Below are 24,686 nucleotides of genomic sequence, written 5' to 3'. Positions count from 1 at the left end.
GAGATCAGTTTGGGTACTTCGAAGTGAAGAGTGGAAGAATTGGGGGCGGCGCTGGTGGTGTGAAGGATTTGGGGGGTGGGGGTACCGTGAAGGTGGAAGGGAAGGGCGGGGCAGGGGGGGGGTGGCGTGGTGAAATGAATAGGGAAACTTAATTTTTAAAATTTTTAATTTTGTTAATAAAGTAAAAAAAGCAAAATTGTGAAAGAATAAATAAAATAAATAAAAATTAGAGGATTTTTTGACGTGGACTGACGTGGTACTGACGTGACATTGACGTGGGGAGAGAGTGTGTACACTCTCCCCTAATGCAACTGGTCATATTGTATCAGGGAGCAAAAAATATCACTTTTAAATATATTAGGTGTGTAATAGGTCGCTCGTATAGTTTAGGTGTGATATCGACTTTTCGGGTATAATTTAGGGGTGTTTTGATGTATTTTGCCCTTACAAAAAAGTTATCCTTAGAACTTAGAGCCCGTTTGAATGAGCTTATGACTTTTGACTTATTTTTATTATTTTAAGCACTTTTTGTTCTTAGCCACACACTCCAAAAATACTTAAAGCTATTTTAGCTGAAAAACACCTAAAATAAGTCAATCTAAAGAGGCTCTCACCAAACAAATTCAGCCTAGGGTCGAATATGAAGTTGCCCTTCTTCACTCCAATTCTAATGTTGGGCTTGCCAACTGCATCATTCTTCAAAGGTAGATATAATCTTAGAAGGAAGATTTATAGCACCGGTGAAGAAAACGGTTGTTTTGCAACGTTCAGCCATATTCACAAGCAAATCAGCCATAGTACTACCTTCTCGGAAGGTGTAAGTTATATTATGAGCTATTATAATTAAATTGATTATTTTTATCAAATACACGAATTTAATTAAAAGAGTTTAATAAATTCATTTAGTTGGACAACAAAATAATAAAACCACTTTCCTAGCATTTGATTTTTGACAAAATAAGATCCAGTCCAGTACATTTCCGTCCAGTATTGTCCGGTGGAGCATTTGATTTTTGACACGTGTCCGAATGTAATCTAAATGGACAAGATCTATTTGTTTTAACCATGATTAACTTCCCTCTCTTACTTCTATCTTCCTTCTTCCAAAATCCAGACCAAATATTTGTCTTCTTAACCTTCGTCACTTTCTTCTCTCTCATTCCTTCCTTTTTTCTCTATCTCACTCTCTCCTTCTTCCCATTTCATTGCTCTTTATAGATTTGGTAATTGTCGATTTTTCATTGTTCCCAAATAGTTAAAGCCCATGAAGGCATCATTTGATGACGTGATCTTGGATAGTTGCAAACCAATGTAGTAATAAACTCGAACATATCACGTCTCCTATAAATTAAAAAAATAATTATTACACTGTATGTTAGTTAGGGTAACAATGCTATCAAAATTGACCCATATTTTTAAATCTTAAAAAAAATGACCCACTCCCACTCCCTCTTCCTTCTCCTCTCTCTCTCTCTCTCTCTCTCTCTCTCTGCCGCGCCTCCTCTCTCTCGATCACTAGAAAATCCACTCAGATCTAGTGGTGGTGAGCGAGGTGGTGTGGCTAGTGGTTTTCGCCGGAGCTCTGACGTGATCTCGTCGAGGGAGAGATAGAGATGATTGGAGAGGGAGAAAGTCCGCTGCCGCTCGTCGGACGTCGTTTGTGATGTTGGAGTTCGTTTGAGAACGGAACTCCGGCGATGGCTGGTGGCTGCTGCTACTCCATCGTTGGTTGTGTTGGAGTTAGTTTCTGTATAATATTGTATAATATTGTATAATAGTGTATAAAAGGTGTGTATACACCCATATACACACCTCTCATACACTATTACACATTTTTATACGCCTATATACATAATGTATCTGTCTTGTATAAAAGTGCAATTCTTATTCAGAACCAGTCTAGATCTATGTTTATACCCACTTATGCAATATTGTATAATTGTGTATAAATGTGTATAAGTGCGTATTTTCGTGTATAATATTGTGAAATTATATCTTTTAATGTATATACCTACACATTATACACTCTCATACACCCTGTTTTGTGTATATAACCCGTCTTGTGTATATAAGTGTATAACATTGTATAAAAGTATTTTTAGGCTATATTTTTACAGTGTAAGTTTTGAGCTATATTTTTATAATGTACGAATTGTACATTACTGAAATTTTCCAATGAAAAGATTATTTAAATTATAAGCCTAAAATTGACATTCTTTTTAAAAAGTCTTCAAAGAAATAGACCCATAAAGCTCGGAAGTAAACTTGGAAGTAAATGGAGACATCATTGAAATTGACGAAAGAGGAATAGATGAGAGGGAGGGAATAAGAAGTTAACCATAGTTGAAACAAATAGATCTTGTCCATTAATTTACATTAGGACACGTGTCAAAAATCAAATGCTCCACCGGACAGTACTGGATGGAAATGTATTGGACTGGATCTTAATCCCAAGGTTCATTGGATGTCGTCGCCAAATCGGTGTTATGCGCTAAGAGATGTGGCGCATTAAGTCAAATGAAAGGCCAATATGATCATTTTACATGTCAGATAATGTGTCACGAACTCCTGATAAATCAAATCAAAAGATTAATAAAAATACAACTAAAAATATCCTTCAAATACGCAAAATTCATAACATTTGTGCTCTTAGGCCCAATTATGCTCCTACGGGTTTTAATTGGGCCAAATATGCCCTTATTTCACTACATTTTGCACGAATTGAAAATATCTAGACTTGCTTCACTTAGCATACTTTCTATAACATTTTTTATTTTCAGAAACTGAACTGTTGCTTCGCTCAACACAAGTTCTGTAGGAATAAGTTATGTAGTAGTACTTTTTAGATTATGTTGAGTGTTGAAAGCTTTGCCTTTTCAGGCATAATTTGTGCAGATTTTATGATACATATACCGAAGCTAAATGTAAACTATGCCGAGTGAAATCTAGAATTATGCCCTTTTTCACATTATGTTGAGTGTTGAAAGTTTTGGCTAGTCTAGCATAACTTGTGGGATGTTATGATACATATGCCGCAACTAAAAGTAAATTTTGCCGAGAGAAATGTAAGTTATGCCACACAAAAAGCATTTTTTTGTGCGGAGTGACCTTCAAATGCACCAGTCGTTAATTTTGCCCCTCAAATTGGTGGTCTTTAATTTTTGGCCCTTTCGCCTAATACCATGAGGTCTAGGGTTCGAATCATGGATCAGTAAAAAAAAAGAAAAGAAAAAAAAGACAATTTCACAAGACAGAGTTCTGTAGCAAAGTTAGGCCTTAAGACAGGGTTTTGCCTTGAGGCATAAGGCAAAACTCTCCCTTAAGGGAGAGTTTTGACATGCCTGAAGGCAGAGTTTTGCAGGCAAATCTCTATCTTGAGAATCTAAACTCTACCTTACGATTTTTTTTTTTAATTTTTGACTGAGCGAAAGTTCAAATCCCAAATCAAAGAATTCTAATAAAGGCCAAAAATTAAAGACCACTAATTTAAGAGACAAAAATTAAAACCACCCCAAAATAAGGCCATTCCTGCGAATTGTCCAGCGAAAAGTGCTGAAGGCCAAAAATAAAAGGGCAATTCTACGAATTGCCCTTCTTTTGGGGTGGTCTTTAATTTTTTTCCCTCATATTTGAAATCTTTAAATTTTGCCATTCGGCTAAAACCCATGGGTTTCAGGTTCGAACCCCCACACAGTCAAAATTTTTTAAAAAAATCGCAAGCCAGAGTTTAAATTTCGCTATGCCCCCACCGGCATACACTTGTGAAGGAATTACCAAAGTTATGCCGGACCCGACATACTTATGCCTTATGGGCAGACTTGGAATAAGTATGTCGGGTTCGGCATAATTTTGGTAATTCCTTCACAAGTTGATGCCGGGTCCGACATAAAAGTTTGCCCATTAAAAGTATGCCCCCACCGGTATAAACTTGTTAAGGAATTACTAAAGTTATGTCGGACCTGACATACTTATCTAAGTCTGCCCATAAGGCATGAGTATGCCGGGTCCGGCATAAATTTGATAATTCCTTAATAAATGTATGCCGGGTCCGGTATACACGCGACCCAAACATTGCCTTCCAATTTATTTTTTTAATTTATGCTTGAGCGGGGGTTCAAACTCAGAACTTCATGATTTCTGCATGAACGCTCAGAGTTGCAATGCGAAGGACAAATATTAAAGACCAGCAATATGAGGGGCAAAATTTAAAGACCACCCAAAAGAAGGGCAATCCGCGCAAAAAAATGAAAATAAAAGAAGACATATTTTAGGGACAGAAATTAAAGACCAATCCGAAACAGGGGCATTTGAGTCAAATACGGCCTAGTTTCTCCAAATGTTTGGGACATGACACTATAGTGACAGTTGGAATAAGTTAGTACTAAAAATCTTCAACTGTCTCGGGAAACTGGTAATAATGGCGTCTTCCTTGAATGTGTTCGTGTATGGAAGCCTATTAGCTGACGAAATTGCTCGTGCACTCCTTAAACGTGTCCCTCCTTCTAATCCTGCTATTCTCCATAACTAGTCAGTCTCTTTTTTCTTTTAATTTCTCTCTTCTTCTCTGCAATGAATTGATTAATATCTGTTATTGATCTCTTGTTTTACATTTTTTTTTGGTTGTGTGTTCTTTTGTATGAACAAGATGAGGAATGAATGATGGCCTTTTTTTTAATGGTATTGAGAATCGATACAAAATTTTTAGCAGAAAAAAATGGAATCTAATTCTTGGATTGGCTTATGGCTTATAATTCTAACTTATTTTTGCAATTTTGGCTTAAAAACAAGTGCTTAAAACACTTTTTTTATCTCATCTAAAAGCTACAAAAGTACTTAAAAGTTATTTTGGCTTGAAAGCACTTAAAATTAAGTGCTTAAAGTACTTTTAGGTACTGAAAGTTATTTTATAAATAAATAGTTATGTGTTTGGATAAAAGTGCTTAAAGAGTTTTTAGAAGTAAAGATAGTATTGAAATTAATAGAAAATATAAAGATAAAAGGGTAAAGTTGTTGGTCAAACCAAAATGGTTTTTTAAGCCAAAAAATAAAATAAAATTGTTGTTGAGCAACTTCTTGATTTTGGCTTAAGTTAAGCACTTTTTAACTTAATTTAAGTTGTTTTCTATTTTTGCCAAACACTGGTTTGACCAACCAACTTATAAGTCAATCCAAACGGGCTCAAAATAAGTCAATCCAAACAGGCTCTTACTTATTACTCTTTCCTGTTTTGCTCAGACTTATGGTTAATTGGTCATGGGGAGTAGGTGGAGCAACGAATTTTAGTTTATGAGTTCTAGACCATAATTTTTTTTTTTTTTGCTGGCTGAGTTCTAAATAGAGTATGTGTACATGTTAAATTAATTTCTTAACACAAATATAGAATTTGAGCCAAAGTTACTGATTTCTGCCAAATAATGGATCTAATGTGTGTACCGATATGACTAAGCAGGCAATTTGAGAGATGCTTGGTAATGGGATTTATTTTGGTTTTGGTTGTATCCATTCGCAAGCTGTGTTACGTGTTGACTTAAATCCAAGTAATCGAGATTTTAAAAAATGCTATGGAATGCCAAATTGTCTTTACTTCTTGTGTTCATTGTTTCTCTAAGTGAAAGAGGGATATATTTTTCTAGTATCTTGTTAGCGGTAACACAGATTCTGTTATTTTGGTGTAGCCATAGGTTTAGCATCAAAGGGCGTGTTTATCCTGCCATTCTACCGGTAGAAAACAAGAAAGTTACTGGGAAGGTTTGTTCTACTTTTCAACATTTTCGCTGTTGTAGAGCCCCCTTTTTTCTTTTGTGTGTATATATCTTTCTTTATTGCATTGACAGAAGGTCTTTTGAACCGTCCCACATTGTTACTGTAGAGCATTCACAACACCTGTGCTCTTTATCGTGTCATCCTTACGAGCTGTTTTAGACATGCTTAATGATTTTTCACCAAAATCATTTCCATTTACAAGCATCGTAGCTGCAAACATTAATTCTAAACTGTTTCTGTTATCTTTTCATTTTACTAATATTTCCACGATTAATAATTTTGGCTACTTCTTTCCCTTTACTTGTTTACTTCTCCTAGGACTTTTTCATTCTATCTGTCAGGCATGACTAAACTGGTGAGTTATTAATGATTGAGTTTCTGGTAACATTTTTGTTAAGGTTAACAGAACTGATTATAATTGAGTTCTATGGGAAGGAGGTAAGAAGCAAAGAGCATACTGAGAGCGGGCACGATCAGTAATATATCTGTGGCATATAGCTTTCTTCATAATCTTCTTCCTGCTATAAAGGGAAATAGGTGGCAGTACAATTGCTCCAGTTTGCCAATTCACCTCTTCGACTAGCATGTATAACCAAGGAGCTCTTGCTCTTAGTCAGTCATAAAATAGCTTATACTCTAACTAATGATTTCTATGGTGAAAGGAAGGATGGCTTTCCATTATTGAGGTCCAGGCACATTACATAGACGTTATAATTAACTACTAGAAGTGAGACTACTGATACAGTTCTTTATCATTGAGACTTTATGAAAAATTTGGACCTGTCCCTCTTGCAGATCTTCTAAATACGCTTGTTTTTAACTGCAGGTTCTTTTGGATATCACTGTTCCTGAATTGAATATCCTGGATGCATTTGAGGACGTTGAGTATGAAAGGACGACTGTTGATGTTTCCCTGATGGTATTGATTCACTAAAGTTCTTAATTATTGTTGCATTATGCATATACTTTTCTATGGCTCAAGCATGATACGGAGCATGAGTCAGATCTTTTTGAGAGTTCAAATGTTCCTATTTATTGGATCTACTGAACTATTCCTGGGAGATAATGACTGATGTGGACTTATTGAGGCAAAGGATAAATTCCTAAAAAAGAGGATACCACGTTATTAAATTTCCTTAGTTCAGTGTTCGTTAAGCACTGTAGTAAATTCTGCTCTTGTTAGAGTACTTGCATTTATACCCATGTGTACTATATAATGTTTTAGCCTTTGCTACTTAATTTTGAGCTTTTATATCCTTCGCTTCCTCCTAGGTTTAGAATTTAGTATCAGGATCTACTAAAAAAATATCTGCTATCTACTAAAAAAAGATCTGCTTACACTCCACTTTCCCCAGACCCCACATGGGTATGTTGTTGTTGTTGTAATTGCTACTAAAAGGGGAACCGAAACTTATGATATTTCTAACACAACTTAAGATTATTAGAATTTTCCAACTTCAACTCCCTTTCTTAGTAATTCTACCTGCAGTTGCCATCTTTCCTTCGAAGTTTCTTGGTTTACTAGGATGAAGATTCTAGTTTGCACCCATAAGGGGTTCTGTAAAAGGCCATTAGGGAAAACACAGTAATTTTATTAATTTCTTTAACCCTAATAGTTTCCTATAAGAATACACATCCTGTGTACAACTAACATATACGAGAGACAGAACTCTCAAATATCATATGCTCCTCTTTCTCACAATTAAACCAGGGTTTAGACTTTGGTTTAAAAGGATTCTGCTTTTTTGTTTTCTAGTCTCGACCTGTGTTACATAAGAAAACACTTTCTCAACCCCTGACAAAGCTCCAGGCCCTGAGGGTTTCACTATGGCTTTCTTTCAAAAATCATGGAACTTCATCAAAACAAACCTGCTAGCAGCTTTTAATTTCTTTCATCAGAACTGCCAAATGGTGAGATCATGCAATGCCTCTTTCATTGCTCTTATCCCAAAGAAGAAAGGGGCCGCAGAGCTTAGAGATTATAGGCCTATAAGTCTTATAGGCAGTGTCTACAAATTGCTGGCCAAAATTTTAGCTAAGAGGCTCGGAAAAGTGGTGGATTCCTTAGTTTCTGGACAGCAGAGTGCTTTTCTGAAGAATAGACAGATCACTGATGCATCTATGATTGCCAATGAAGTGCTAGACTGGAAAATTAAAAGTGGTGAGACTGGGATCCTATGCAAATTAGATATTGAGAAAGCTTTTGATCAGCTTAACTGGGCTTATTTAGTCAACATTTTGAAGCAAATGGGTTTCGGGGAAAGGTGGATAAGGTGGATTTATTTCTGTATTTCGACAGTGAAGTTTTCAATTCTGGTGAACAGAAGTCCAGTTGGATTTTTCTCTTCTCAAAAGGGACTCAGGCAGGGGGATCCATTGTCCCCTTTCCTCTTTATCATTGCGATGGAAGGATTATCTCAGCTGTTAGCAAAGGCCAAAGAACTTCAGTGGATTCAAGGGTTCCAAGTGGGCAGAAATCCTTCCACCTCAGTCTCAGTCTCTCATCTACTCTATGCAGATGACACCCTTATATTTTGTGGAGCTGATTGTCAGCAGGTCTCTAATCTCAACACTACCCTCATGATCTTTGAGGCCATCTCTGGACTTCATATCAACATGCGTAAGAGCACTATATATCCAGTGAATGAAGTGACCAACCTAGAAGCTCTTGCTGATATTCTTAGCTGCAAAACAGGCTCCTTTCCCACCACCTATTTGGGACTTCCTTTGGGTGCTAAATTCAAATCATCTGGGATATGGAGTAGGGTCATTGAAAGAATGGAGAAAAGACTAGCCACTTGGAAGATGCAATATCTCTCATTGGGTGGCAGGCTCACCCTCATCAAAAGTGTCCTAGACAGCATTCCCACTTACTTTATGTCACTCTTCCCTATGCCAACCTCAGTTCTAAAGCAAATTGACAGGCTTAGAAGGAAATTCCTATGGGAAGGTAACAGTGTTACTCATAAATTCTCTTTGGTCAAATGGCAATCAGTTATTCAACCCAAAGGCCAAGGGGGGCTGCGGATTAGAAATCTTAAGTTTCATAACAACAGCCTACTCATGAAGTGGCTTTGGAGATATGGTCAAAATGAGGCAGGGTACTGGAAGGAAATCATCAAAGCTAAATATGGTATTCAAGACCACTGGACTGCAAAGAAAAGCAATGAACCACATGGTGTTGGAGTATGGAAACACATCAGTAGTCTCCAAGAGGAATTCTTCCAGGCTGTCTCATTCAAGGCTGGAAATGGGCTCAAGATCAGATTTTGGCAGGACAAATGGCTTGGGGACACTTTAGTAAAAGATTTATTTCCCTCACTATTTCTGATAGCTTCTAACAAAGAAGCAACATTAGCTCAATATAGAGTTAACAACTGTTGGACACCAATTTTAAGGAGAAACTTACAGGATTGGGAAGTTGATGATTTTCTTTCTCTATTAGAAAGTTTGGGACAAAGTACTTTGGTGGCAGATTTTCAGGACAGAATACTCTGGGGCAATTCTAAGGAAAAGATTTTCACTGTGAAGGAATGTTACAACAACTGGTGCTCTCAAAATAGCCTTTTAGAGGTTTGGCCTTGGAAGCTTGTATGGAGAACCAGACAGCCTCTCAGAGTTACTTGCTTCACTTGGACTGCACTGAAGGAAGCATGCCTAACACAAGACAATCTTAGAAGGAGAGGTGTAATAGTTGTTAACATGTGTACCATGTGCAAGCAGACCAATGAAAGTGTCAACCATCTATTTTTGCACTGCCCTGCAGCAGCTAGCCTTTGGTTTTCTTCTACTCTATGCTTGGTCTACAATGGGTAATGCCCTTCAACATCAAAGATGCATATGCTAGCTGGATACTCTGGAGAGTTGACAAATCCATTAAAAGAATTTGGAGAATGATCCCAGCAGTAATTTTTTGGACCCTATGGAAGGAGAGAAACAACAGATGCTTTGAAGGAATCTCAACTCCTATTTGCTCTCTAAAGTCTAGGTGTTTAGTTAGTCTTTTTAGTTGGCATTTTTTTGCCCCTGTAAACAATGTGGGTAACTTTCTAGATTTTATCAGCTCCTTTTCTCTAGTTCAGTAGAGATAGGATATCTTTAGATTGTTCTACAGGTTTTGCCAAGCCTGCCAGCTTTTCCCATCTGTAACCTTGCATCTTCTTGATGTTTTACTAATGAATTTTATTACTTTACCAAAAAAAAAAAAAGAAAACACTTTCTCAAAAGATTCCATGTTTACTTGTTTTTTCAATTTTCTGCGATTTTTTTTGCTGTAATAATTATTGAGAAAAGCACTTAGTTAAGTGTGAAACTAACGCCCAAAGTCTTTTGCAAGCCTTGTTTTTTTTTTCTTGAAAGAAAGAGTAATTCTATGTCAAATCATGGCCTCACATGAGTAGTCAAAGAAGAAAGGGGTACTTTTTCATATGTCTTCTTTATTGGTCGCAGCAAATCATGTACATATTTTTTGATATTTCTTTTTACTTGGTCCCACCTTAATAGAGAAGGCTCCTTGTGAATTTTTCATTTTTCATAATGCAAATTGCAGAGGACATTAGTACACTCCTCTCAATCCATGTGATTTAGTCATTTGTGATACATCCTTTGAATAAGGTCTTGGAATAAATGCAAATGCCCATCCTTTCAGAATAGCTTCTGCAGTATATAGCCTTTGAAACCTTTTCTTTAGTAAAACAGAAACTGCAGTATATAACCTTTGACGTTTCTTGTGTCAAACTTGAGGGTTTTTTTCTGACACTTAGTGTTTTGGTAAAATGAAAAGCTGAAACTGTAGCTCTTAACTTCATACATGGAATTTGTCGGTTTCATAATTGTTTAAGCCACATTAATATAAAAAAATTTATAGTAAAATTTTTACTGCCACCATTTCTTGATATATGCATGTGTGTGCATATATATAAAAATACATATATATACCTGTATATTTTTATCGTGTAGTCCTAATTTTATGCATATTTAAGAGAAAATCATGGTGATGATAAAGACACTCAAACGAGTTTTCACAAAGCACCAAAGAAGAAGCGTAAAAGCTATGATTGATTATTTGGTCAATCTACCGTTGGAATCCAATGCACAAGATGATGAGCTTTCATGCTTTGTAAAACATATTACAAGAATTAATAAGTTAATTAGAGAAGTTGTTTGGGTTGGTGGTTTATTGAGGGATGAAGAAAAATATAGGGTTTTGCGGTATGCATTACCAAATGATTTTCATAATGAATTGCTTGATAAATCATAGCGTAATTAGATCACAAAATGTTGGGATCTTATAGGACGTCAGTTCAAGACCTTGTATATAAGTACATCGACTTGAAGGTTTAGAAGATTGTGTTTTGTTCTCTTGGACTGCCAATAAGAAACAACCATGGGTCAAATTTAGTTAACCCAATAGTTCCCAGGGCAAAATTATTATTGCTTAAAGGCATGCATCTAGATTTTATTTCATCTATTCCAGTTCACATGCGACAATCAATGTGACAATGTGTATGTATTTTGTATAATGATTGTTTATATGTGACATGACTTGCATGGATTTATAATTCAATTCGTTAGGTTATTATCGTTATTGAACTTTTCTGTATTTGTTCTAGAATCTATACTTATTTAATCTTGAATTTATGTGATTTAAGATAAGTGTTCCTTAGATGGTTGATTATGTTAGATTTAGAATTTAGATGATGATTGGGAACTTAGTGAACCTTTGATTCTGATGTGAACTAGATACTCCCTACGTTTCAATTTATGTGAACCTATTTGACTGAACACGGAGTTTAAGAAAAAAAGAGAAGACTTTTGAACTTGTGGTGTAAAATGAGGCACATATATTTTGTGTGGCTATAAATAATTGCTTAAAGGTAAATTGTTTCCAATTATGTAAAGAGGTCATTCTTTTTGACACGGACTAAAAAGGAAATAAGTTCACATAAATTGAAACGGAGGGAGTATTAACATAGTTAATTATTTTAAGGATTATTATGTATATGAATTTAGGCTATAATAATGTACATAGTTGTCTCGTGATAGTTTGTACTTGCTTAAATCAGTATGTCAATTGCTTCAAAGAACATTATCGCTGAGCTTAGTAAGGGTGATAAGCTAAACGACGATAATTATGAAATATGGAGCATGAAAATTCAGTATATCCTGAAAGAGCAGGATGCTCTTTAGGCTCTTAATGTGTCAATGAGCCGCCTGAAAGTGGTGATACACCCCAACATGCGAGAGATCTTGAGACATATCAAGTTTGAAAAAAGAAAAACTCTCTTGCTTGTGTAAGGTTGCTGAGCAGTATGGATGTTGATATAATGCGAGAATTAACGTATGACGATGCTAAGGACGTTGCTGGCAGTTTGGATGTTGATATTATGAGAAAACTATGATTCGTCTAGAGTTTTCTTCTCTCACCAATTCCTGTAAAGTTCCAGTGAAGATTCTTGTGAATCGCAACTTGGACTTGTTGCTCATCGTCAACTTGTAACCAACATCTTTTAGTTCATTCGACATATGGTGAAGATGCTTACGCATACTGTGGTCAGGGTGTTTCTTGTAACTATCAAAATTGATAGTAAGAGCCCTTAATTTAGCAACAGGGGTATGACCAAACATTTCTTTCAACGCGGACTATGTCCTTAGCACCGTCATATGCTCGAAAGTCTCTCGTAATGTCATCATCCATATTGCTCAGCAGCGTTATGCGAGCAAAAGAGTTCTTCTTTTTCCAAGCTTGATATGCCTCAAGATCTCTTGCATGTTAGGGTGGATCGCCACTTTCAGGCGGGGTCATTGACGCATTAAGAGCATCCTGCTCTTCCTGGACATATTGGATTTTCATGCTCCATATTTCATAATTGTTGTCGTTTAACTTATCACCCTTGTTAAGCCCAATGTCAATGTTCTTTGCAGTAGTTGACATATAGATTTAAACAAGTATAAACTATCATGAGACAACTATGTACATTATTATAGCCTAAATCCGTATACATAATAATTCTTAAAATAATTAACTGTGTTAATATTTATTTCACTTCATATTTGAAAATTCACTAAGTTCCCAGTTATCATTTGAATTCTAATATGTTGTAAATCAATCATCTTAAATACCAAAAATTCAATGTTAAATAAGCATAAATTTTATAACAAATATAGAAACGTTCAATAACAATATACAAGTCATGTCACGTATAGACAACCATTATACAAAATAAATACATATTGTCGCACGTGAACTGGAATAGATGAAATAAAATCTAGATGCAAGTCTTTAGGCAATGATAATTTCTCTCTCAGAACTATCGGTTTAACTAAATTCGACTCATTGTTGTTTCTTATAGGTAGTCCAAGAGAACGACACACAGTCTTCTGAACCTTCAAGTCGATGTAATTATAATTTATACACAAGGTCTTGGATTAACGTCCTATAAGATTCCCAACATTTTGTGATCTAATTATGCCGGGATTTATCAAGCAATTCCTTATAAAAATCATTTGGTAATGCAGACCACAGAGCCCTATATTTTTCTTCATCCCTTAATAAACTACCAACCCAAACAACTTCTTGAATTAACTTTATTAATTCTTGTAATGTTTTTTACAAAGCATTAAAGATCATCATCTTGTGCATTGGATTCCAGCGGTAATTTATCAATCATAGCTTTCACCCTTCTTCTTTGGTGCTTTTGGAAACTCGTGTGGGTGTCCTTATCATCACCATGATTTTCTGTTAAACATACATGAAATTAGGAGTAGTTGTTACCTTCTCAAAAAAATACATAAAATTAGGACTACACCATAAAATATACGTGTATGTATTTTTATACATATGCACACATGCATATACCAAAAAATGGTGACAGTAAAATTTTATATATTAATATGGCTGAAATAATTAAGAAATCAACAAATTCCATTATGAAGTTAAGGGCTGCTTTTGAGTTTACCAAAACACAAAGTGTCAAAAATCTCTCAGGTTTGAGACAAGAAATGTCAAAGGTTATATACTGCCGTTTCTTTTTTACTAAATGAAAGGCACTATACACTGCATAAGCTATCTTCAGGGATAGACACTTACATTTATTCAAAGGATGTAGACTACATCACATGGTTTGAGAGGAGTGTACTAATGTCCTCTACCATTTGCATTATGAAAAAAGAAAAATTTACAAGGAGCCTTCTCTTTTCAAGTGGGACCAAGAAAAAAGAATATGTACATGATTCGCTGCAACCAATAAAAAAGACATATGAAAAAGTATTATTTTCTTCTTTGACTATTCATGTGGGGCCATGATTTGACATAAGAGTTACTCTCCCACCCCCCCCCCCCCCCCCCCCCCCAAAAAAAAAAAAAAAAAAAAAAGCAATGCTTGCAAAGACTTTTGGCGTTAGTTTCACACTTAATGAAGTTCTTTCTCAATAATTATTACACCAAAAAAAATCGCATAGAATTTCATAAACAAGTAAACTGGGAATCTTTCGACGAATTGTTTTTTTAATGTAATACAGGTCGAGACTAGAAAACAAATAGCAGTGCTCTGCTACCAATGAAGAATTAAATCAAACGCATAGTTTAAAGGATCATCGTAATGGTTAAACTAGTCAATTAGTGCAATCGCATGTATATGAATACGAATTATGCTGAAAGATCATAGTCTGTGAATCGTACCTTGTTATAGAGGTTGTTCCAGCGCTTTTCGGAGAATAAATCTTCACTGGAACTTTACAGGAATTGGTGAGAGAAGAAGAAGTTTCTTTTCAGTTGTAGGAGGAAAAAAAGGGAGTTCTTCACAGAGACTCCTTTTATTTAACTGATACGAGGCAACGGTTTAGGAGGAATCCTAACCCTTGTATCATTCTTTTTAAATTAAATGTATTTACTTATTACTAATATGGATCCGGTTTGCCCACATGGGTGACCAAAATCTAATTCCTTCACCTGGCATTGGGTTTTCTGGGCCTTTCTCTAATGGCGACTATGAAGGACTATAACTTCGTGGAAAAGCCTCTTATTACTAATGTAGTATTATTTGCCTTTAGTTTTTTAAGTTCTATTCAAGAATTTTAGAGTTAACATGAGTTTCTGTGAAATGATGAAGCTATGTTTGCTTCTCTCTCACCCTCACCTTTATTAAGATCTACAGTTGTTTGTTAAGAACCGGTCTAGTCTGTTTGGTTTTGGCATGAATTTAGTGAGAAAGTTTAGTTTAGTTTTAACTTTGCAATTGTATGCACTTTGCAGGACAGTTCCAAGACATTGCAGGTTGAAACATATGTTTGGGTTGACAAGACGGATCCAGATTTATACGGGGAATGGGACTTTGAGGTACATTTGAGATCTTATATTTCTGCCTTTCTGTTCATTGCTTGTTGGACTAAGATACAAAGAGGGGATATACTTTTTCTTAACTCCTGATCCTTTCTTTTCATTTTGATTGAAGTTTGCATTTAGAAAATGTATAATGTAGGGTTATATCTATTTTTGGTTGCCTGATCTTAAGCCCAAGTAGGTGGTGGGCTATGGTAAAATATCTACAGGCATATATAACCAACATATCTCTGCCTGTGAGTAGAGCAGGACCTTAACATGTTTCTGCATCTGTGTATAAGAGGATAGTCTGAGCTCTAGAAAGAAATTGTGTTAGATCCATGTATGAATTCAAACATACATGCAAGCTTGATATGTACAGGAGTTGTCCGCTTACTGTTCCTCCCCCAAGTGGTTCCAAGAGAGTCCTGTTGTGGCTGCACCATAGCTTACCAACCTATAAAGTCTTTGTTTATTGTAGAAAAAAGAGCCTACAATGTGATCGTATAATATTTGGACTTGTCAGGTCTTTTATCAACGCGCATCTCTTCTTTAAGACCTTTGAGCCATTTTGGTAAAAGTTCCTCTCTCTTGTTTTTCATTTCATCAAAAATAAACTTTCTTCCTCATAATGTTGAGTGCTGAAGCTTTGATGTATTGGATCGACCAAGAAGGAATCTTTATGAAGGAAACTAAGGAAAAAGATGCTACACAGTGCTGTTCAACAGACAATGTCGAGCAAATTCTGTGCTTTTATATTTTTCGGTATATTAAAATCTAAAGAGTCTATAGAAATCTAAAGACTGAACAACAAGCCTGTGAAAAGTATTTCCATTGAACTCCAAAGACATTGGAGTCTATTGGTACTTTTGGAGAATCCGACACGCACCCGTTGACAATTTTGAAGAGTCCAAGCAACATATATAACAATTAAATCCATTTCTTTTGGTTTAATAGGGATAAACTTTTTAATACCACTGATCTATAGTCTTTATTATTCTTCTTTAGATTATCTGCACCCTAAAATTCTAGAAAAAGCAAGTTTGCTTAACCCTTGCTGGATAAACAACAATTGTTCTAGCATCACCTCATGTTTTCTTTGTGGTGCTTCCGGATTTCTTTTGTCCCAAGTGCCAAAGTTTGAGCATCTTTTAGTTCCAAGAACACTCTGTTAGTTATTTTCCACAAAGTTTCAATATAAACAGAGGTTTCATTTGAACTTGGAAATATTCATAATATGGAGCAACTGCGTTGTTGTTGTTGTTGTTGTTGTTTTAGAGTATGCCAGAGCTTGAATGAGGGATCTTTTATTTTTATTTTTCGACTTAAGTTAATGGAAACTGAGGATTCATATAGCCAATCTCAACTTGCTTGGGATTGAAGGGTAGTTGTTGTTGTTGTTTGTACTTTAGTAAATGGAATGATTGGGAGCTTAAACAATATTAGGGGCCCAAATCCCAAATCTCGTAACAAATTATGTGGATGCAGTCCCATTTTATAATTTCGTTATTTTTGCTTAATATTTTGTGTGGTAGTTATCTCTGTGATTGAAATAAAATCTGATAAGTGTCTCATAAAAAAAGGAAAGCAAATAAACGAGAGAGAGAAGAAAGCTTTGGCGATTTTTTCGATAGTCCTGGTTAGAAGTGGAGGGAGCTTGCTTGCTATTTATAAGCAAGACCACTTCCACTTGGGGTGGAGCTAGGTGAAGGGAAGGGGGTTCAATTGAATCTCCTTTGTTGGAAAATCATACCGTGCAGATGGGGCAAAAACAATTTATTTTATTTTATATAAACTGTTGAATCTCTTGACATAAGTGAAAGGTGGTAAAAATGTCCTAAATTGCTTTAATCACAAGTTCAAATCCCAACTATGACATTCTAGTATTTTCTTGAATTCCCTTGTATAAAAACTTCTGGTTGCGCCACTGACTTCTGCTAAAAGTAGTTTCCATCAAGTCGGAGTTGCTTCTTTATTCTTAACTAATGTATTGTAGAAGCATGTCCTTATTTTTCTGTTGGCTTATGGAAATGCTTTGTAGGAATGGAAAGTGTTGCACAAGGGAGACTTCTTGAAAATGACAACAGGGTTCAGTGAAGAAATGGAGCTACCTGAATCAAAAACCAGAGTGGCAACTTATGAATCCTTCTATGCACAACAGGAAGAGAACAAGTCCAAGCCTTGATGTAGTTGATGAGTAAGTTAGCTAATAAAAGTACAAAGAAGCCTCCCCTACTCCTCCACCCCAATCCACCAAAATTAAAAGAATCAGTGAGGGTAATTGAGCTTAGTAACATTGATGTTCAGTTTGTAGTGCACATTTCTATTGATCTACTGCTTCTGCTATGCTGCAGTAATGCTACACTTTTTCCTTCGGTTGCGGGGAGTGATAGGGCGTTTTCTTATCTTATGTAAGCTTCATATCATCTTATGTAGATAGTAATTGCAAAAGCAGTACCGTATTTTGTGCTTGTGCTCAAACCACACAATAATGTGCAATTGAAGGACCGGACATACCCACAGACGGAGCTAGGGGGTGCAAGGAGTTTCATCTGAATCCTCTTCGCTGGAAAATTATACCGTATATACAAGGTTAAATTATTTGTTATGCATATATAGTAGATGTTGAATTTCTTCGCTTCTTCGTGTATTTACTTTTTTATATTATATTTTGAATTCCCGTCATAGAAATCCTGGTCTGCCAGACTGCCACTGGACATGCCTGGATAATTTTGTTCAGTGCTTTAATAGAAATCGTGCCAATGACACACATAGGTAACCAGATCCTCAGCCCGTTACTGTTTCCCCCAATCCCCCATATAATGTCCTTTCTCTTCAGATTTTGACGCTTTACGATGTATTTCTTGCTTAAACTGAACTATCAGTCCACAAGTACATTTACTGTAGTAGCAGTGAAAACAAATTGCAATAGAAAGTAAAGCATTGTTTATGATATGTCACGTTTCTGATAAAAAATTGAACTTTTTGGAACGCATTGCTCTCTTTCAAATGGGAATCCAATACCTTAAAATTCTGAGGAAGTGCACAAGTTACTCCAATACCCTAAATTCTGAGGAAGTGCACAGTTAACCCAAAAGTACATGACAAATTTTATTTTCGTTATGTAAGTTTTTTCATGGAAAATTAATAACATCATATCTCGTGTAATCCCGCAAAGTGGGGTCTGAAAAGGGTAGAGTGTACGTAGACTTTATCTCTACCTTGGGAGGTAGAGAGACTGTTTTCGATAGCTCTTGGCGCAAGGACAAGCAGCTAAAAGCAGTATAAAAATATCATGACAAAATACTATTAAAGCATATGAAATAACACAGAAGATTTGGAAATAAAATATCATTTTTTAATTCAAATTTTAAGTGGACATAATAAATCATTTCCTCAGAAGTATCTCTAAAATGCAAAATTTTAGAATATTTAAAGTTTCTAACATATCTTATGTATCTTGAAATTTTATTTTCAAAATATGCTACAATAGAATTTGATCTCATTCAAGAAGAAGTCATGCTTTGAACAATCAGCAACAGTACAACGTATTTTTCAACTTTTACATTATTGAAAAAGAAATACAAAATGAAAGAAAATTTGACAAAATGAGAATTGCAAAGTTCCTTCATTATCATCTGAAATCAGCTCATCACAATACACCAAGTTGCCACCTTTCTCACAAGACTTTATTCTCCAATGGAATCCATCACTTTCCCATAGCTATACCTCAATGGCATCTTCCCCAATAACCCATGAAACTCAGCAATACATTCTCCTCTTCGCTTCCTATGCTCTCTTTTTCTACTGTTCAAACCCACTCACCTCTCCTTTTTCTTCTCCATTTCCCCCCCTTCGTTCCTTGCATCTCCCAAAACCCTCACCCTCTTCGCATCCACCAAAATCGGACCCTTTTTCACCTCCTCCGCTACTACAAAGTTCATCAGTATGTCCTCGCAGTTGTTCATTTCTTTCACTTTTGCCCTCAAATCAGTGTATTCTTTGTTGCATTTGTATTCCCTGAGGGTATTGTAAAGTACTAAAGTGATCTAAGCTCGTTCATATGCTACACAACTTAAATCTGCCAGGAGCAAAACTCTATTTCCTTGATTGCATTCTTCCAAGCCATAAAATCTTCGACATGTCCGTGACCTTCATTTGCCAACTAATTTGTGCACTGATTGCCTCTCTCCAAAAGTGGGTAATAGTTGCTCTGTTGACTTCAAATAGGTATCTGCATTCTTCAATAATTTCCTTAGAAAAAACTCTATGTCGTCTTGTTCAATAAGCTTCACAGCAAACAGGCAGTTGCTAAATCTTTGTTGACTTCTACATTATTGAAAAAATAGAAAAGAAAATGAAATGAAAATTGGAAATTCCTTCATTTCATCTGAAAATCTGCCTATCACAATACACTAACTTGCCACCTTTCTCACATAGACCTTGTTCTCCAATGGAGTCCACCACTTTCCCATAACTATACCTCAATGGCATCTTCCCCAATAACCTATGAAACTCAGCAATACATTCTCCTCTTCTCTTCCTATGCTCCCTTTTTCTACTACTCAAACCCACTTCCCTTTCCTTCATTTCCCCACCTTCGTTCCTCGCATCTCCCCAATCCCTCACTCTCCTCGCACCCACCAAAATTGGCCCTTTTCGTACCTCCTCCGCCACCACAAAATTCATCAGTATGTCCTCGCAGTTGTTCTTTTCTTCCACTTTTGCCCTCAGTTTTGCGTATTCTTTGTTGCATGTGTATTCGTGGAGGTACTGTAATTTCAAGATCATGAATTTTGTCAAAGAAAAGGTATCAAAAAAATTATTCATTTTCTAAATAATAGGTTCAGATTTTTCTCTCCCTTTCTAAATCTCTCTCTAATAGAACTTTGGTATATTAACATGGTGTCAGATTCAGATCCATCTCAATTCCTGATTTATCCAATATAGTCATATAGAGGCGTCATATTATTTTGTCCACGCTCCAATTGTCACATGGGCATACAGTAGATGTTGAATATTCCACATCATCAGGATGTGATCGTTTGATGTACTCATATGATGTTAGGATATCATCACTTCATGGATAGTTCAAGAGTTTGCTATCTCTATTATGTTATATTGAGCCCATTTGGATTGACTTATAAGTTGGTCAAACCAGCTTATAAGTCACTTTTAACTTATTTAGGTGTTTGGCAAAATAAAAAACAGGTTAAATTAAGTTAAAAAGTGCCTAAAATAAGCCAAAATCAAGAAGTTGCTCAACCCCAATTTTTTTTTTTTTGCTTAAAAGTCATTTTGATTTGACCAAAACTTTATCCTTTTATCTCTTATATTTTCTGTTAATTCCAATACTACCCTTACTTCTAAAAACCCTTTAAGCACTTTTATCCAAACACGTAACTGCTTATTTATAAAATAACTTTCTGCACTTAAAATGTATTTTAAGCACTTATGCTTAAAAGCTACTTTTTTTTCCGCTAATCCAAACAGGCTCATTATCTATTAAACGGAAAAGGGTCAAATATACCCCTCTACTATTAGAAATAGTTTAAATATACCCATCCGTATACTTCGGTCCAAATATACCCCTTGCATTATACTTTGATACAAATTTACCCTTAATTTTGACACAGGAACACATGTGAAGCTCAAAATCAATATCCCATTCCTTTAAAAACCCACCAGTATATTTGACCCTTTCCAATATGTTTAAAGGAAAAACTTCAAAAATATATAAGTTGGTCACTTACATTGCAAAAAAAAAAAATAGCCCAAAACTTACATTGCAAAAAATAGTCCAAAATATACAGACACTTATACCAACATATACCAACTTATACAAACATATAAGAAGACAGAGACACAAAATTTTGGGTCATTTTTTGTAACAATTAAAAAAATGGGTCAATTTTGATAGCACCAATTAACAGTATAATTTTCTCATGTTTAAATTGCTAAAATACCCTTCTAAACAACCTAAATACGCTATTTATTAATTTGGAAAAAAAAAAAAACCTAACCTCAACCCATACCTGTAGTTTCAGGATCATGAATTTCGTCAACACGATCGAATACTTGCTGTTTTCCATAGTGTAAATCCACGATTTCTGACTCAAATCATAGCTATGTGACCTCACAAAGAACCCTATTAACCTATCCGGGTCGGATCTCCACACATTAAACGCAAAGTTCACGGATTCCGGGTCGGGTTCGATGTCGTCATCACAAATAAGCACCGCACGTGTAGTGATCGATTTGTGTGGGTAGAAACGGAGGTTTAGGCTTGACGAACGTTGACGGAGTATAGAGATCGGAGTTGATGACGTGGCAAGGGATTCGGTTAGATTTGAGAGGATTTGCGGCGGAGTAGTAGGGTTTCCCCAGAGGATGACGACGGCGGCGACGGAGGAAGCGGCGGCATACGTGGCGGCGATTGATTGGAGGAGTGGGATGCGGTGTTCGGAGTAGCCGTTGATTAGGACTGTTAGTTGATCGGTTTGGAGTGTTAGCGGGTTGACTGGTGGGCTGTTGCATGTTCCGAGTGAAAAGACGAAAAGGGGCATGGATAATAAGAGTATGATGACTATATGGAAGGACATGATTGGGTTATTCATTTTACAGAGGTTGTGCTTATTGCTTCTGTGCTGCTATGGCAGTTAATGGAGTGGTTTAGGACAAAGTCGGATTGGGTAATAAAAAATTCGATTTTCGGATTGAAGAAGTTACGATCTAAATTCAATTCAAATAAGCTTCGAGTGGATTGGAGTTTTTAAGAAAAGACGAAAAGGGGCATTGATATGATTTTACAGAGGTTTGTGCTGATAAGCGTGTGTTCTGTTATGCTAGTGCTAGTTAATGGAGGAATCTGGTGGCAATCTTGTGACTTAGGACAGATTTAAGGGCAATTTGATATACTCCATTCCTCAATTTTAATTTATATGATAGTTTTCGCTTTTCGACATTCGAACTGCATGAACTTTGATTAATATTTCAAGATGTATTTTTTCCACCAAATTAATATGAAAAAAGTCGTCAACTTATAGTACTTTTGATGTATTTTTTAAATTTAAATATAATCCAATTTAGGTTTAAAGTTTTGTAAAATTAACTCTCGAAAAGCAAAAGTTACCACATAAATTGGACGGAAGGAGTATGTATATAGCTATCTGCACATGGAGTGGTAATTTTATTACTTTCGTCGAAGGGGCTGTTTTTCACCTGAAGTAACTTATAAGGGGTAGTGTTTAGTACGCGGGATAAGGTGGAATATGTTAATATTTAATTTGGGATTAAATTAATATTGCAATTGGTTTTACAGAGGTTTTTGTTGATACTGTTCTGTTATGGCATGGATAAGATTATAGCAATCTGGTGGCAATCTTATGATTTAGGACAGTAATGAGGGAAATTTGACTATCAGCTGAATCTCTTCTGTGAAAAATTATAGTGAGCATTGTTGAAAATGTTTTTTATGTGTATGAATTGATTGTTGAATTTCATTTATCACAAAAAGGACTTCCTAGTGTTGGTGAATAATCACCTAATTAATTTGGCAGATAGCACTTTCACAAAACCCGGAAATTAAATAGAAAAATAAAACGTCATTCACAGTTCACATGCATAGCATAGTACTTTACTGTTGTTGTACCGGCAAGCAATGCACTGGCTTCAAGAAACACGAGAGGAGAACAAAAAATTAGCAACAATGATGGGGATATGGAGAGATAAAGGTGGAAGCAGACTGTTTACTCGCCATGCAACTTACTAAAGAACATGATATTCGGTCTCACCTTCTTAGGGCCATTATTGAGGACTGCAAGTTTTTGCTAAAAGCTAATAAGGCTTATCTTATACATATCTGGAGGGAAGCGAATCAATGTGCAGATTTTCTAGCAAATAAAGGTCATAAGCATGTAGAAAATTTGATAATCCGGGATATCGTGCCTAAAAAAATGAATTCTTCTCCTTGCTGATTTAACACTTGTAGCTTATGAACGAGTTTAAGTAGTTTATTACTTTATTATCTAAAAAAAAAAAGGAGAGGAAGATTATGAAAAATAGTTCAATCCATAACACAAATCTTTTTTTAATTAGGTGACGGAACTATCTTCAATTATTATGTTGTTGCGTTGCGATGCACAATCCATTATGCACAAAAAATGACAAAAGTGATATTTAGGACAAGTTTAAAATAATCCTTTCTGTTTACTCTTGAATATATTTAGTCTTTTTAATTTACGAAAAATGAATACTTTCGATCTTCTTGGTTTAATATTAAAGTGACAAGGTACGTTAGTATTAACTTTAGAGGATGCGTCCCAGTTGCCACCCAGTATAAAAAAGATGAGAAAATGTACCCTTGAGATGATACTTTAGCTATATGAATCCATTCGGATTGAATTCGGGTGATAAACAGTCATTTTGAAGCCAAATAGAAAAGTCAAGTTCTTAAGGCCTTCTAAATTCGTCTAAGTCTGAGACAGTCTGTACTTATGACCAGGTTTCGGGTATTTGTGTTGGAAATTTGGGAAAACTGAAAACATGAAAGTTGTAAGTCTATGAAATAACTTTCCAACGATATATTATGGAGGCCAAATGGAGCTCTGTATAAGAAGTTATGTCTATTTTACTAAACACTGCACAGAAACTGACACGGGCCGCACGATGGCCACGCGTCGCGCGCGTGAGGGCGAGTGCCATGGCTCTACGTCACGCCAAGCCCACAAAAACACCCTTTCTGAATCTCAGGTCTACAGGGGGTCCCGCAATGGCCACGTGTCGTTGGCCCATCGCAATAACGTCGGGTTTTGGGCCAAAAGTCGGGTTTTCGTGTTTCTTTCTTATATTTAAGCTTGGGGTTAGTTCCTAAACATCTCTAATCACGAAAAATCAACCCTAAGGCCTCCCCTAACCTCTAAGGTGAGTTCTTACTCCATCTACATCGATTCTACACTAAATTTACCTCTTCTTGACACTAGTTCATCTCTCCAAACCCTAGATTCTTGAAAACTCAAGAAGAAGAAGATAAGGGCGTATGGAGTTCATCTAAGAGGTAAGACTTCTGATTTTCTGAGTTTAGTAATAAGTTTTGGATTGGTGTAGAGCATACTTCAAGATTAGAATTTACTAATGATTCACATACAGATTCAAGAACAAGTTTTAAGGCTAAAAAAACCCTAGTTTTTCGAATAAGGGTAGAAATCCCTAGAATTGGTTAAAGTTCTAATATTTGTTATTAATAACCATTGTAGTGTGATTGTTGAACTTGGAAGGAATCCGGTTTCTAGCTTATAGCGGGATTAGAGGTATGTATCTTTAAAAAATCCTTTTTGACTATGAAGGTGATTTGTATGTCTCTTTTGAACATACTCTTTCGATCCGTTTTTATGAACTCTTTGGTTGTGGTTTGTGTGCATGAGGGACAAGCCCACATTAAACGTTGTTTGTACTATATTATACATACGTATTCATGATTGTTTTCCTCTCTAAAGGATGATTGAAAAATTGAGATATAAAACTTTGGTATTCGAACTTGAATTACCCCATAAGGGATGTTTAAACTTGATAATTGAAAAACTTGGCTATCATATGTGAATGCTCT

General features: G+C 35.8%; 2 protein-coding genes across 6 annotated transcripts; one reads left to right on the top strand and one right to left on the bottom strand.

The window, feature by feature from the left end:
* The first annotated feature begins 4,322 nt into the window (after nt 1–4,322).
* Nucleotides 4,323–17,864, top strand: LOC132609547 (AIG2-like protein D). Of its 5 annotated transcripts, XR_009570875.1 has the most exons (7): nt 4,323–4,527; nt 5,676–5,748; nt 6,590–6,682; nt 15,017–15,100; nt 17,124–17,279; nt 17,437–17,493; nt 17,588–17,864. XR_009570875.1 is itself a non-coding variant. In XM_060323594.1 (6 exons), the coding sequence occupies exons 1-5, from the start codon at nt 4,418–4,420 to the stop codon at nt 17,265–17,267; spliced, it is 504 nt and encodes a 167-aa protein (XP_060179577.1). In that variant the 5' UTR covers nt 4,323–4,417; the 3' UTR covers nt 17,268–17,279; nt 17,437–17,864. The 5 variants fall into 5 exon arrangements, 3 of the variants coding, with proteins under 3 accessions (XP_060179577.1, XP_060179578.1, XP_060179575.1); XM_060323594.1 differs by having other exon boundaries at nt 17,437–17,864; XM_060323595.1 differs by lacking the exon at nt 17,437–17,493 and having other exon boundaries at nt 4,324–4,527; nt 17,519–17,864.
* Nucleotides 17,865–18,577: 713 nt separating this feature from the next.
* LOC132609546 (glycosyltransferase family protein 64 C3-like) lies at nt 18,578–22,087 on the bottom strand. Its single transcript, XM_060323591.1, has 2 exons — nt 21,118–22,087; nt 18,578–19,855 (listed from the first exon to the last, which is right to left on the bottom strand). The coding sequence occupies exons 1-2, from the start codon at nt 21,697–21,699 to the stop codon at nt 19,469–19,471; spliced, it is 969 nt and encodes a 322-aa protein (XP_060179574.1). The 5' UTR covers nt 21,700–22,087; the 3' UTR covers nt 18,578–19,468.
* Nucleotides 22,088–24,686: the final 2,599 nt, after the last annotated feature.

The sequence above is a fragment of the Lycium barbarum genome, chromosome 9, assembly GCF_019175385.1.
Source record: "Lycium barbarum isolate Lr01 chromosome 9, ASM1917538v2, whole genome shotgun sequence".
NCBI lineage: Eukaryota > Viridiplantae > Streptophyta > Magnoliopsida > Solanales > Solanaceae > Lycium > Lycium barbarum.
Note: the sequence above shows the minus strand (reverse complement) of the source record. Positions and strands in the feature narration are given on the sequence as shown.